A 15957-nucleotide genomic window follows, 5' to 3' on the forward strand; every position below is an offset into this window, starting at 1 on the left:
TCTCATGCTCATGAAGGAAGTTGAGGTTTGTATGGATTTTATGGATCCTGCTCTTGATATTTTGTGTTTTACTCTTATATCTGATGTGTTTTTGTTGCTTTTCAACTTTACACTTTGGAGGTACTTAAAAAAGTGTTCCTTCCTTGTTATCTTTAGGAGCCAGGAACATGGACGCCAACCAAGCCCTTCGACCAAGGTGAGTTTCTGGGAGCGGTTCATTCGGGTACAAACACAAAACAAAACCTCAAAAAAACAACATGCACTTCATTTTATTGGTCCCATTCCTGATAATTAGGTATAAGTGTTAAGTCAATTAATTTATTTAGTTACTATTTATATATATATATATATAATTCTACTATCTCTCATCTGTTATGTATTATTATTATTAGTAATTATTTTATAGTTATTTCTTAAATTAAAACAAAATACAAATCGTACAGATAAGTCATCACTTTCTTCAATTAAGAAAGAAATCATCCCAAATAATCTTGATATTTACCCGTTATTTATATTTCCCTGTATTTCCCCTGTTGCTTCCCAATTAGGCCCCTTCAAATCTGCCCTTTGGTCACAGCCAACTAAGTGGCTTGAAACTGTCCTGAACTTGAACTGAACTATGGCAGAGATAACCGTTCAATTTTGTTTTCCCACGGTGCTACATTGCCTCCAAAAACCAGGGGAAGGAAAAGGGAAGGACTCTGGCTGTTAGCGAGAACCCAAAAATCAAACCCAAAAACCTGGCTGAATAGGAAATAACTCCCGCGTAAAAGGAAGTGGGCGTGGCTTCATGGACGTACTTTCCTCGTCAGACGAAATAGTTTCGTTGGCTCGTTGGTTTACAGCACTTCATCACCTCTACGGTCAAATCACGAAACGTAGACTTTCAGAAATAGTGGGATATACTGTAGTTATTAAATAGCACCGAGGTCAATTTGCAAGAAATTTCCGGGCACATTCTGGAGAAATGGCAAAGACGTTCCAACCTACCTTACGGGAAATGACTGGACCCATAAAATCTAACAATATACTCCATGTTTATTCTTTGGTTTTTCTTTCTTTTTTGGACCACTTGGTCTCCAAATTTACTGGTCAACCCGAGGCCATATACACACACACACACACACACACACACACACACACACATATAAATACACACAAAACTACACAAATGGCTTCAGCAAAAGCACACGTTTTTAAAGACGCATCTAAAAGGTAAGATCGATTTTTAAAGTCAATCTTAACTTTTCACGATGAATCCTCAAAGTGAACGTTAAACCTTGGAGTCAAGATCGATCTTTAAAAGACGTGCGTGGGAGGCTGCACATGTGCATGTTTGTGTCTCAGGATGTGGTCGATTCAGCATCAGTCTGCGGCTGTCACATGCTTTTTTTGTTTTTGTTTTTGCCGGTCTTTACTTCTTCACTTCTCTTTGCCGTCCCCCTTCCAGCGGCTTCACTTCCTCTCGCAGAAACAAAAACACGTGAAGCGAGGTCCGTGTGCAGCTCCGTCAACACCTTCACTCTTGTTTTCTGCAGCCTCATGTAATAGGATAACGGTCACACGCGCTCAAACACACACGCACACACACACAAACTATCAGGCAAATACACACTGTGACACACATACACACACACTCACACGTGGCCCCGTGGAGGAAACAATAGCTTTAGAGGGCGCGTTGGAAGGATCGAGGGAAGGATAATCTGCCAAATCTGCTCAGGGATTACAGTAAGGCTCTTTAGTTCGGGAAGGGAGGGGGGCACCAAACAGGCTGTTCTGGGGTCGGTCTTCCAAAGATCCAGGTCTAAAGTCAAGAGTTTTGCGCTGTGGGATCTGGTCCCGGATCCGTTTGAGCTGGATGGGGTTCCGTGCTCATCCAGGGTCAGAGAGAGTGAGAGAGTCCCATCAATAAGCTCCATCTGCTTTTAGATGTAAAGACACCGAAGCCCCTTTCCCACATGGAATCCATAACATTTTCTCGACAGGCAGTAGGTTTCATTCACACATTAGATGACTGTTACATGACGTACAATCTGAATCGCTTACATTTTTTCTGCTGGCTCTCGGAGGCCGGCGCTTCGGCTCCCACCTCCCCGTCTCCCCGTCCCTCCCAGAGCCAATAACTCTGACCCAATGTTATTAAATCAGTGTGATTGTCTTCAACCTGTCCTACGCTCTCTGCCTCCGGAGAAGGAACGTTCTCCGCCCGTTCTACCTCTCCCTGTCCGCTCGCTCCGCCCTCCGGTGCAGACAGCAGACAAGCGAAACGCTTCTGCCCGACGTCCCCGCACCGCACCCCTAACTGTAAGAGACACGTCTAGTGTCTGAGTGGCTTTTTTAATCAGGAAAAAGAATCAGCTTAAGAATATTAATACCTGTCTCCAGAGAGACCGGACGTCTCTCGGCTTTGCAGCCGAGCTCCAGGGTCCACATTGGATTCGTCATTTTGCCGATTTTCTTTTTCTTCCCGAAAACAAATACTTTTTGAAATATTTGTAAAAAATAAATATTTGGGGAAAAAAAATTCCATTTGTGCTTTGCTGGTGGTCGATTGCCCCGACAATGTCACTGCTTCCATTCACACACGCTTCCATTCACAGCCGTTCCAGCATTTTCGCATAAATGATACGAGATCAGGAGCAGAGAAATTGACGGAGCGACTTTTACGGAACACCGACACCAGCTCTTCACACATTACGCCAATAGGGAACATTGCCAGTGGATTTACGGCTTTCAGTGCAAGTGGGAAAGGGGCTTTAGGGGGGGTGCGGTGTCATTTGTATTTTTTGATATTTTCTATTTAGGTTATCTTCTTATCTGTATGATTACAAACAACCAATACATCAATAATAATTGCATCATATCTTTAAAATAGTTTTAAATATATCTATATATATGTTTTTCTCATAAATCTTTTTGATAATAATATCTTTAATCCTTTTTTATTTAATGCTATCTTCACTAATCTGTATATGTTTTTTTTTAATAGCAACGTGTGTTTGTGTTGTGGTGTTGTGGATAATGAGCATTAAAAAGGCGGAAACTTTGCAGCAGAAACTTAAAAACGAAAACATTGAGAGTAAATTGTATGATATCACTGTTCAAGACACTGAACTGAATATTAACGTATTGCGATATAGGATGATGAGTTCAAATTCCTGTATTAAATAATCCTAATCTCTGGTTTATCACATTGAACAACAAGTCAGGAATAATGTACAGTTAGCCGGCCGTTATCGCAAAACCGCCTTTGACAGGTCGATCGGGTCATGTATTAGTCTGAAGGGAGTTATTTTTTGAGAATGACCAGCTGGCTGCACAAAAGAAGACATTGAGACGGAACATTGATTTGAAATTATTTCAGGACTTGTGTACCTAGTTTAAGAGCTTCCGTGAAGAGAAAGAGTCCCACGGCAACGTAGCTGACGCTAAGTGTCGCTCGCTAGCGTTAGCATTAGCACCCGGGCAGCGTAGGAGCCACAGTCTAATGAGGTCTAGGTTTTCAACGATAAATCCCTCAGCCCTTCTATCGTGAGAATGACAACGGTCGTACTGTGACGTCCTTTATTTCCACATTATGACTTCGTTGTCCTTCGTGATGTGACGATTTTGAGGTCAAATGCCTTTGCGGAAACCACTCCTCGCCCGATCGAAGCAGTTCTCTTTGTTGTCTTCTCCAGGTCTGGATCCGGCCAGAGACCCCTGTCTGAAGATCAAGTGCAGTCGCCACAAGGTCTGCGTGGCCGAGGATTACAAGACCGCGAGCTGCGTGAGCCAGAGGAGGGTCAGGTAAGATAACACACACTCTCAGGACCCGCACGATTGGACGATTGGCGATTCAATCCTCGGATAATGTCGGCCGGCGATGGATGTAGGTGCGGTCGACCGCGTTCGGTCACAGTCCGTGTTTAGAGAGGTGTATTCGATTTGAAGTTCTGTTTCAACGCTGGCCAACTTGAAAATGTTCCCTTTCGTTGGCGCTCGCCTACTTGTTAACGCCGGTCATCTCGTCAGAGGCTGATCGACACACTGCAAGATGACTTGACGTGTGACCGTGTAATTTTGAAATACCGTCCCATTTGGATGCCTCATGTTTTGGAAACGTTGGCGCAAACCGTTAAAACTCCTAGCGTCCCTTTGCGCCCAGCGGTTGCGGGGACTCCCTGAGGGGGAACGGGGAACCGTTGGAGGTTCCCCAGAAGTAGAAACCTGCAAGGGCTTTTCTTCTGCTTGTGCTCGCGTCATCGGTAGGAACTCTGGAGTGACGCGCTCAGATAGTGTTGAGAGCGATGAGAAAGTTCCCGCGGCGCAAACGTTCGTGCCGTTTACCCGGCGGTACCTCCTCGAGGGCCGGTATTCCCCTCTCCCCACGGCCGCCGGGCGCCGAATGTCCTGCGCAGTGGCTCGGGGCCGATCACGCCGTCGGGAGGTCTCCGGTCGTAGCGGTGGAATTGGGACCGTGGGAGCGGTGCGATAGAGAGGCGGCCGTTCAGTTGCGAGTTGGAGGGCCGATCATCTCGCCGCTCATCTGTTGACCGGGCTGTAGTCGGCTCCGTTACCCAGCGTGCACCGCAAAAATGTTCAGAGTTTTGTCTTCACGAGCGATTTGTGACGGTGATGTTTTCGCTCTGGTAGGACAGTGTCAGTGACTATGTGTGCATCGACCACCACCACACAAATGGAACGCGACGACGACTTTTCCGCAGTGCATTTAGTTCTATGCGCGCCCCGCCCCTCCCCCGGATGGAGCTGTCTATCAGCGATCGCTGGGGGGCGGGGGAGCACAATTGGACGCCTGAAATTTCGCATGATCGGCCAGGCCTAATGAGGACGCACACTAAGGAGGAGGTAGGGTGCGAGTACACAAACACAATCAGAGAGAGAGAGAGAGAGATGTTTGCACCTGCCTTCATCGGATGGAGATATGCACTTGATTGCGCTTCCCTGTGCAATCAGAGAAACGTTGCCAGTCGCCAATTAAACAACATATAATTCCGTCGAGCAAAACAAAACAGCTTTGCCGGCGGCGTTTGAGAGTCCATAGCCACGCGCCCCGCCATCAACACGGTTCCAAATCCGAGAACTGAGCCCTCAGTCAAGTCTCGCAGCTGTTTTCCACACGAGTCTTCCGATCGTTCGGGGTGTTTTTTTTTATATCCGACGTGCGGTGCGTGCCGCGCGACCTCTTCTCTGATTACACGGCTCTGTGGAATACTCCGTCCTGAATGGTCAAGCGGCAATGGACCATCGGTTATTTCTGAATAGTGACCGCTGATCTGTTGATAATGACCCTCGTAGCAACACTAGCAAGTGGCGCCATCTTGTGGTGCTGCATAGAAACTATAATGGAAGACTAGCCGATATGTTCAATTTCACATTGATAACAAAATTAGGTTAGGTTAGGTATGTTGTTTTTTTTATTCTTATAGTTAGCTACAATGTTTCGGACTAGCGAAAACTCTTACACTAGGCAGACTAGTTATAAAATAATTTCGGATCAATATTCTGTCTCAATATATTATTTCACATGTAGAAACAGAAAGAAAGAAGAAGAAACAGTCTTTATTCGTCACGCAACACACCACACTACAACACATGCTTGCACACACACACACATGCACATGCTTTGGATGGTGGCCGGTGAAATGGCTCCTCTGCTTTTGACCCATCCTGGCTTGTCCTTCCTCCGGGGGCACAGCCAGGAGCAGTGGGCAGCATACGTGGACGCGGTGATAAGTGTCCATCGCTGGTCAGACGATGATGGGTGCATGTTTTTGGTGGGGGTCCTTACTGACGCGAGGTGGAGGAAACCCCATGTGAACACGGGGAGAACATGCAAACTCCACACAGAAAGGCTCCTATTTTGGGAGATAACCCGTAATGAAACCCGTATGTAATGAGCGGGATAATGTGCGGCCAGCTGGTCATTATCACGAAATAACATCTCAAGTGATACGAGACCCTGAATAACCAAAAATAACCAAATTACTGCACATTACCCCTTACTTATCTGATATGAGTGTATATCGCACTCACACTAGAGTTAGGTGAGAAAGGGAATGTGACGTTTGACCGTTGCCACGGGTTGCTATGGAGCATCTCTTCCATTCAATTGCGTAGAGAAATTGCTCAAATCTACAAAACCTACAAAAATGGAGAAAGGAAGGGAGAAAAAGAAGGGCGGAGGTTCCCCACGAGAAGACCTCCAAGCCGTCCTTTAACTCAGAAATGCCGAGCGGCCGACGGGGGCTTCACTCTTCTCCGTTTGGACACACAACTACATCTAAAACAGAGAAAAACCCCGGGAAACCAAGAACACTTGCGGTTATTGTCTCCTCCTACATTTGTTTTTCCTTGCTCTGCTAATCCCACCTCCCTCTCCCCCTCCCTCCCTCCCTCCCTTTCTCTAATTGGAATTCTGTGATGGAGGCTAGAAATAAAACCGGGAGATTTACAAGAAACACTGCTTCGGGGATTTTTTAAATTTGGAACAAATCATCTCTCCCCCTCTCTCTCTCTCTATCTCTCTCTCTCTCTGCTTCCTCATACCGAAATTCAGTCGTTTCCTCTTCCCCTTTTCCGCCAGTCACATGCAATGCATTCGTTTTTAATCAATGCTGATAGATAATATTTTGCTGAAATTTCATGAGGAGACACAGACACGGTGATGGGGAGGGACAAGGCAGTTTTTTCCTCGTTTTTTGGTTTGTTTGTTCTTTCCAGCAGGTCTGTTGTTCTCTGGCGACCTGTGCGTCACATTACTGTTTAGTCCAATTACTGCAATGGACGCCGAGTCCTGCCAAGCGATATGAATAGAGAGAGAGAGAGAGAGAGAGAGGAAGAGAGAGAGAGGGAGAGAGAGAGAGAGCAGAAGGTATTTTGATTTGGGAGAAAAGGACAGTTTCCACCACGCTGACCTCATTTCAACCAAAATCCGACAAGGAAACAAGACAATCGCCCGAAACACGCTCCGGAGACAAATCCTTTATCTGTCATCTTCATTTTTTTTTCTGTACAAATGCAACAATGGGCGCCACGAGGGCGGAGCGCCGCGAGGCGGAGCACGCCAGCGTTTCGATCCAGCGTAGCGTGATAACAACACGAGATGCTCCTCAAAGGGAACTCGTTCTTCAATGTTATTCCCCCGAAAAAATATGCGTCGGCGCGTTTACGGTCGGGGAATTTGCGGAAACTTCCTCCTTTCCTACCCACAGCGACTGACTGTGGTCTGGAGCCGAGTAGCCGTCGTATCGGGTGGAGTGGGAGGTCGGGGTAGGGGAGGGCGTTGGATCTTACTTTGGACTTGGACTGGAGTGAATAAGTCGGGGACGACGTGCGGTCGGCCGGTCGCCATGGCAAAACAACCCCCGGCGGGGTGATCAGGTTCTATTGCTGTCGTTATCATCAGAAGGGGGTTGTTGTGCGATCATGACCGTCTGGCTGCATATTATCCAGCTTATTATATATGCGGCGACTGCCCAAGTTAAAAAAAAAAATTGATCTCGATTCGAGATGATTCTCGATCGAAATATGTTCAGTTTAAGCTTCCGCGAAGAAAAGCTGTCCACAGCAACCTCCCAACACTGCAACACCGTAGAAAAGGATTTGCCCGACGAGAGCACTTCCCCCCCGGCATATCACCAAACCATGACCTGTTCTTGATGTCAGCTCGGACATATCCGCTTTCGCCTCCTCAAGAGGCGATGCATATTGTAATATCCTTTCGCACTTTTGGAGGTTTTGATTGATCAGACTTGAGAATTGTACAGAGGGTTTTACCAAAACATACTGAGAAGGAAATCCTTTCCATTGTCTGCGCGTTAATGCACCAACCCGGAACCGCAACAAATTCCTTGTATCTGAAAATGTACCGAATACGCACCTTCTGAATCTGAAGCACGGCTGCTAAGTTTTAAAGTCCTTTCAGTCCTCCGTACTGTTCCCTACAAATGCCTGACATCCAAGTTGCCGCGGCGACCGCGTGTTGACCCCCGGGCGTTTCTGTGTGTCGTTTTGTTTCCAGTTTCAAGGACGCCAGCCTGTACCAGAGTCCTGGATCCAAATGCAAACCCTGTCCAGTGGTCCACCCCTCCCCCGTGTGCGGGACCGATGGACACACCTACTCCAGCCAGGTGCACTGCACACACACACCCACACACACACACACACACACAAATACCCTTGACAGTAAAATATACTTGTAAAGAGGCAAGGAATATGATTTGGATTCTGATTCTGATGCACATAAACACACTCCATTTTACACACACACACACACACAAACCACTCATCATTTGACTGAAACTGAAACAGCTGTGTACACACACAAACTCCACTTCATTTCCTCAACTGAGACTATTTTGTTTCGTTACATTATATTATCATATAATCAATTCATTACAGTTTACTTTATTGTTTTTTGCACCGCACCCTCTTCTCACCGTCCCAGTGTAAGCTGGACTACCAGGCGTGCATCTCTGGGAAGAAGATCGCAGTCAAGTGCGCCGGCATATGCCCCTGTCCCTCCGAGAGCAGCAACGAGAAGAAAGGTACACACGCACGCATGCACGCACACACACACACGTACACGCCAAAATCCCCAAAAGAATTGTGATGATCATAAAAAAAGTAATCACGGAGGGTACGATGATTTATATGATTTATATGATATAAATTATATATATATACAAACATTCATTTTGTATTTATCATTGATTATAATGAATTGTTTTAAATCTGTGATTATTAAAATATCTGTGTATATACCTTTTTTAACTAAATGTAAAAAAAAAATGTAAATAAACAAATAAATAAAACCACTCTTTCGTACATAACAGACATAAGAATAGTTTCATGATATGAATGTCTCTGTCCCTCCTGTGTGTGTATGTGTGTATGTGTGTGTGTGTGTGTGCGTGCACGTGTGTGTGTGTTTGTGTGTGTGTCTGTGTGTGTGTGTGTGTGTGTAGTGTGCAGTGAGTCGGACTTGAAGCAGGTGGTGAGTCATCTGAGGGACTGGTTCAGAGTCCTGCACGACAACAGCAACCACAAGAGGGTGAAGATCCAGAAACCTGAGAAGAACAGTAAGTCCATCCGAATGACGCGGGGGCAGGATTTCCCCCAACCCTGGATTCTCCATCAGTAGCAACCGGAGCGTTGTATGTACATGAAGTGTGTGCATTTATTGCTTTGTTCGGTTTTTTGCCGAATTTGGGATCGGGACTGAACACTTGTTCCGTATGCCCGTACGAGAAACCCAATGAAGGCTCTGTGTTACTAAAAGCTTATTTACTCTTCTCTGTGTCACTCGTGGATTCCATGCACTCCACCAGTAAGGACTAACCGCTCCTCCCATTCCTCCCCGCCCTCCAGAGTTCGAGGTGGGGGCGTCGCCCATCTGCAAGGATCCCCTGGGCTGGATGTTCTCCCGCCTGGACACCAACCTGGACCTGCAGCTGGACCGGCCGGAGGTCGAGAGCCTCTACCTGGACCGCAACGAGCCCTGCTCCGACGCCTTCTTTAGCTCCTGCGACGTGCGCCGCGACAAGGTTCTCACCAGCTCCGAGTGGTGCACCTGCTTCCAGAGGCACACGGGTACACACACGCAACCATATCATCATTTAAATTCACCCGTTGCTTTTGATATGTAAATGTGTGCCTTGAATGACAGGACAGGACACTGATGATGATAGCTGAGTTGAAAAACACCCTTTTCAATTGATTTGCTGTGTGTGTGTGTGTGTGTGTGTGTGTGTGTGTGTGTGACCTTATGCTTCTTGTCTTTTCTGGATGTTTCGTCCAATCTAATACCATGCGACCACTGATATCTGACACACTAATAATAATAAAATAAAATATATATACATATATAAACAGAAGTTGACAGGGACTAGCACACAATTTGGCCAGGATGGGGTACACTCAATATGGCAAGCAAAAAGAATGGTGTGCTTTCCCTGGCCTTGGTACAGAGTGAGGAATTGTCGACCGCTTGTCAAATTGATGTACTTTTTAACAACGTTAAAACCGGACAAAATGTTGAACATGTGAAAAAATTAGACTTCTGTTTATTCATATCTTTTCCCCTTTCTTGGCATTATTGGTTATAATTATATACGACCATTATCGCTCATTATCGCTAAATGATTACAATTTGGCAACCGTTTTGTCTGTCTTGGCAGCCAAAAGCTGATGCATGTTTGGCAACTTGGCAAACCACCTCTTAAATATAGTTGTTAAGTTAGTCAGTCGGTCAGTCAGTCAGTCAGTCAGTCAGTCAGTCAGTCAGTTAGTTATATAAAGTATATAGTATATCATAGCAGACATATTTACAAGTATGTTACAGATAAGATAAGATAAGATAAGATAAACCTTTATTAGTCCCACAGCGGGGAAATTTACATCGTTCCAGCAGCAAAAAGGGGACAGCAGAAAATAAAGAGCATATCAAGTACACACTATAAACAATATAAAATATATAGAAACATAAAAATAAAAAAATCACAATAAATTGGAACTAGATAGTACTGAGTGTATTGCACATATCTTGACACATTGCACATCAGGGATTGCACTTCCTTTTTTTTTTTTTTTTTTTTTAATATAAAAAGAACTGCAATTGGATTTTTTCACAGTTGTGTGTATGTGTGTGTGTGTGTGTGTGTGTGTGTGTGTGTGTGTGTGTGTGTGTGTGATTGATCTACTGGCTGCACGGTCTACAAATTACATTGTTATAATAGCTACAGCTTATTGGAAGCCAAACATAGAAATAAGAAACCTAGAGACAGGGCTCTGAAGAGGGGGGAGTAATGCAACATTTATTTTCTCAACCGAGGCGGAAGAAATGTGTTTATTTACCTCAAGAACAGCGACAAAGTCAGAACCGCGCTCCCCAAAGCACAACGCAGACATTGTAAAGTAGGTCAACATTGTAACGAAGCACAGGGGAGCCAAGACAGAAAGTTAAGGTGGGAGGGGATGAAAGGGTGGGAGGGATGACAACGCTGAGTCTTTTGTCTGTCGTTTTCCAGACTCCCCCTGTAAAACAGAGCTGTCCAACATCAATAAAAAGCAAGCTGGGAAGAAGCTGCTCGGTGAGACAGGCGCGCACACACACACACACACACACACACACACACACACACACACATGTAGATGCTTTATCCCCTTGTCAGCACTTAACTTACCTTGATGGTACTTTGTGTGTGTGTGTGTGTGTGTGTGTGTGCGTGCAGGTCAGTATCTGCCGACGTGTGATGAGGAAGGCTACTACAGGTCTCACCAGTGCCACAGCAGCAGCGGCCAGTGTTGGTGTGTGGATCGCTACGGCAACGAGGTGGCAGGCTCACGTACCCACGGCCCTGCGGACTGCGGTAACGTACAAATGATCAAAATATTTATAATAATGATCAGCTATCAATAAATGCATATAACGGACAATAGGATTTAAATATTCTTTACATATTAAGTAGGGCTGTATATTGTTTAAAAAACACCATACCAGTACCAATACCGGTACCCTTAAAGTGATACCGATACCAGCAGAGTACTTCATTCCATACCTTTTTATTTCTACTACACCCATCATGTGAACGGAGGCGTTGAGTTGTGTAGAATGCCACCGCTTCAGTCCACAGGCGTGTAGCATGGCCATACTTTTGAAGGTCTAGGTGGCATCTCGGCAGGCTGAACCGCCAACTCCTTCCCATACCCTTGCGGGGATTGGCTGGGACAGGAACCACACAAATAGTCTTTTTCTAGATCTGGGTCTAAAAAGGATCGAATGCAGGTATCGTTTGGCTGGAGATGTTTCGATACTACTTGGTATTGGGTTGTTTCGGTCGACACCTTCAAGGTATTTAGTACCGATACCAAGCCCTAATATTAAACCTATTACACAAAATAGTCTATTCTTGCTTTATTTGAATCCTGGGGTAAATATTGATTTAGCTGTACTAGTAAGATGGACGGCGACCGGGGCCAGACAAAAACTGTTTCCAAGTTGCCCCGGGCAATCAGATGTGGGCCAATGTCAACCATCTTGTGCGGTCTGGTTGCCTCATTTGTCAACCACTTTTTACCTAGTTAGCTAGTAGTTAGTTTGTTTGTTATTTAGTTATTTAGTAAGCGAGTAAGTCGTTTTGTTAGTTAGCTAGCTAATTAGTAGCTTTTATTTATTGAATTATTGATTCATATGGTATCATTAAGTTGGTTAGTTACTTATTTAGTTTGTTTGTTTGTATCATAGATTTATTTCGTCAGTCAGTTTCATTTAATTCATCCAACGTTCTGGTACTTCCACGGTGTTCCTTAACACGTTTGGGTGGCGGCGCCTTTCCGCCCTGCTGAGGATTGGCCGACTGATGCGTCCCGTTTCCCCCCCAGGTGTGGTGTTGGAGTCCTCCGGGGACCTCGGCAGCGGGGACTCGCTGTTCTCCGACGGCGGCGACGAGGACGACGACGACGAGGACGACGACGACGACGACGGCGGCGAAGACTCCTTCGCCATGATGGGCGACAAGGCCGGGATGGACGACGAGGACGACGAGGAGGACGAGGAGGGCGAGGACGACAATGACGAGTACCTGTCGTAAACAACAACAACAACAACAACAACAACAACAACAAAACGAAAAGAGAAAAAAGCAAGAACTGTTTGTTTGGTAAAACTGCACGTTTTTTAGGCGACTTCCCGGGCAGATACTTACTTGTACTAACAGCCTATGGACGACTCTGTGTGTATCCTCGGTCCATACGTAAAATAACCCCCGGTTAAGGTTCATGATTTCCCTCTTCCTGTCTACTATAACACGCGATTGGTCCATTGTCGTCGGCCAATCGGGACCTGACGTTAGCGTCGGCGGCCGATCCGGCGCCTCGGATGCGGCCACACGACATGGTCCAAGACCTTCTCCCCGTCTTCTCGTCTTCTCGTGTCCTGGAAGCCTGAGGCACAGTGTTTTAAAGAGATTTCTCCTCCTCTTCCTCCCCCGCCCCCCCCGTCCATCCACCCATTCGTCCCCCAATTTCCTCCTTCCCGACCCCCCCCCCCCCCCCCATCCCCATCCCTTGATTCCTCCTCATCCGACGTTCTTTTGTATCGGTGGGATGTTGATCATGTAGATAAGAGAATATTGCACTCCTTAGGTTTTCTTTTCCATTCCTGATTTGCATATGAAAGAAAATACGATTTAAGATTTAGACAACGCTTTGTTAGGATAATTAAGGCAAAATGGAAAAAAAAACTAAAAAAAACTAAAAAAAAAAAAAACCTAAAAAAAAACAACCCGCTGTGCGAGCTAGATAACGACCGGTTTTGGACGACTTTTTGTTTTCACTGAAACGCACTGCGAGTTATTTCAGAAATGCCTTCCGACAGGGAAAAGCCAAATAAATAGGAGGGGGAAGAAAAAAAAAAATGGTGATGTTTTCCTCCACTGTGGTTTTCTCTAAATGTGGGGGGGGGGGGGGGGGGGGTGGTGTGGAGGAGGGTATTCGGCGACGACGTGTTGCAGGTTGAATCTAGAGAGAAATTGGAGATTTCTCGCGGAGCCCGAAAGCCTGAGCGAATTCAGGGTCCGGCTGTTTCCTTGGCATCTCGTGGGATGGAACGGGGGCGCTTTTGGCCGCCATCTTGGAAAGGTGTAAATGAAACTGTAAATCCGTCCAGCGGGGTTAGGGATCACCAAATTAATGGTTTTTCATTTGTGAATGTCAAGGGATGGGAAAGCAGCGGCTTTTAACAGAATTCCTCACCTTAAGCACCCGTTTTAGCGCGCGCGCGCGCGCACGCACGCACGCACGCACGCACGCACGCACACACACACACACACACACACACACACACACACACACACACACACACACACACACACACACACACACACACACACACACACACACACACACACACACACGTCTTTGTTGCAGTGGTGACCAGTCGGGGGGCGTATGGGGTAAGGTGTGCCTTTCGTTTTTTTTGGGGGGGGGAGGGGGGAAGATCGTCATAAGAGGACGAGCGTGCGAACTAGACAAAATCCGGCTCAAGAACTGTGGAATTCCTGTCATAAAACAAAATAGGATTTTTAAGCTAACACTCCTTCGTCTTTGCTTTTTCTTTTAGGGTTTTTTGTTTTTTTTTTAACGTATGCTTAGCGCGTTTAGAATTTCATTAGGGTGACAACATATTTCGTAGCCTTTCTTCGTTTTGCTTTGTTAACTTAGACCCAGCTAGAATGTAGAGGCTCACACTTATCGAGGTATATCCACACGCACTCATACTCAACAAATTGTGACGGAGTTGAATAAGTTGTTGTTTTTGTATATTAGTACCGTAACCAAACCAGGCTTCGGGGTACGGCAGCTTTGGATTAAAAGATAAGGAGCGTTTGCTTGTGCCTCCCCCCCAAAAAAAAATATTTTATGGCACCGAGGCAAAAGGAGAACATTGATTTTCTGTCATTTCCGGAGTTTATTCAGACAAAAGAGCGAAAAGGAAACTCTGCGCGGGGCAGTTCAGTCGCGTGACGCCGCATTGAAACCCCCTCGCCAGGACCTCAAATGTGCCAATCCTACTTTGTTTTGGTTTGCGTCCACTGCGAAACATGTCGATATGACAGTTTGACGAGTTGTTTTTTTTCCTCTCATAACTTTCAACTGATTTCCATTTAACTTTCTTGAAATGAAGTCGAGTCTCTGAGGTGTTTTTCTTTTGTTTTTGATTTTTTTGAAGGGGGCGGGGGGTGGCGGTGATGACATTATGACAACAGTAGTCACGCTCAAGCAATCACATGCTGTCATGGTATTTTATATATATATATATATATATATATATATATATATATATATATATATATATATAGGTCTGATCTGGCATTGTTTAAAACGTTAGAATACAGAACATTTTTTACAGTGTACGTATGATTTGCTGAAATAAATAAATATGATATTGACCATTGTCTGCTCGATTGGAGTCATTCATAAGATGGATGGATGGAGGGAGGGATGGATGGATACATAGATGGATGGGTGGATGGGTGGATGGATGGGTGGATAGGCTGTAGAGGGCGATCAATCGATTTCTATTGATCGATACAAAGATCAAAACAATATGCAATCATAGTAAAGTAATACAAATTGAGAAAAATGGACACATACAAAAAACCCTTAAGATTAACTTAAAAAAAAAATACCAAACCTTGGCAAAATGCAATCAACCTAGAAAATCACAAAAAAAATAAAATGTCAACAAACAATAAGAATATAAAAAAATGGTATATATATTATTGGTGTATAATTGTATATATACAATAAATCTTAAACAAATAATAAGCAGGTTTTAGCTTCTCTACTACTATGTAAATGTGTTTCAATTCAAATTTAAGTGGTAAAATTAAAACCTTTTGTGCAAAAAATTCAAGTGCACAGAGCGCTGTGTGAGCAGATGGAGAGAGACGACAGGACGTCATCCAGTGTGAGTTTTGGTGAGGCTATAATTTAAAGCAGCCGGGATGACTTACTGCACTTGGGCTAATCTGCCAGTGTGAATTTTATTTAAATGCTCTTTTCCCTTGTTTCATCCTCCGCTGCAATAACCCAGTTTCCCCACAGGGACTATTCGACTTTAATCTGATCTAATTCGGTGAAAAGCCTTTGGTGCAACATGAATCTAATTATAAGACTAAAATACATTAAAAGTGTTTGTAACGAAAGTAGATGAAAGAGAAAACGACAGCAGAACTCATGGCTTTGTGTTTATTGCCGTGCAGTGCACTCTGGGTAAGGGCATTAATGCATTATGCAGCAGGACAGCAGGTGAATATTTTATAGCAAAGCGTCACACAACCTACACCACGACGGAGGTTCATGCCCCCCCTACACACACACACACACGCACACGCACACACACACACACACACACAGACACACACACACACAAACACAATTACAACATCG

The 15957-nt window shown here is 45.0% G+C and overlaps 1 protein-coding gene across 1 annotated transcript in view; it reads left to right on the top strand.

Annotated features, from left to right (window-relative positions):
* Positions 1–13959, top strand: part of spock3 (SPARC (osteonectin), cwcv and kazal like domains proteoglycan 3) — a 27688-nt gene extending 13729 nt beyond the window's left edge. Inside the window, exons 3-11 of the mRNA XM_079998550.1 lie at positions 157–196; positions 3684–3792; positions 8027–8135; positions 8453–8552; positions 8973–9086; positions 9376–9597; positions 11034–11096; positions 11238–11375; positions 12388–13959. Of these exons, the coding sequence (XP_079854676.1) occupies positions 157–196; positions 3684–3792; positions 8027–8135; positions 8453–8552; positions 8973–9086; positions 9376–9597; positions 11034–11096; positions 11238–11375; positions 12388–12596 (1104 nt within the window). The 3' untranslated portion in view covers positions 12597–13959. The remainder of the gene's footprint in view (positions 1–156; positions 197–3683; positions 3793–8026; positions 8136–8452; positions 8553–8972; positions 9087–9375; positions 9598–11033; positions 11097–11237; positions 11376–12387) is intronic.
* The last annotated feature ends 1998 nt before the right edge of the window (positions 13960–15957 follow it).

This window comes from Zeus faber, assembly GCF_960531495.2.
Source record: "Zeus faber genome assembly, chromosome: 4".
Lineage (NCBI taxonomy): Eukaryota > Metazoa > Chordata > Actinopteri > Zeiformes > Zeidae > Zeus > Zeus faber.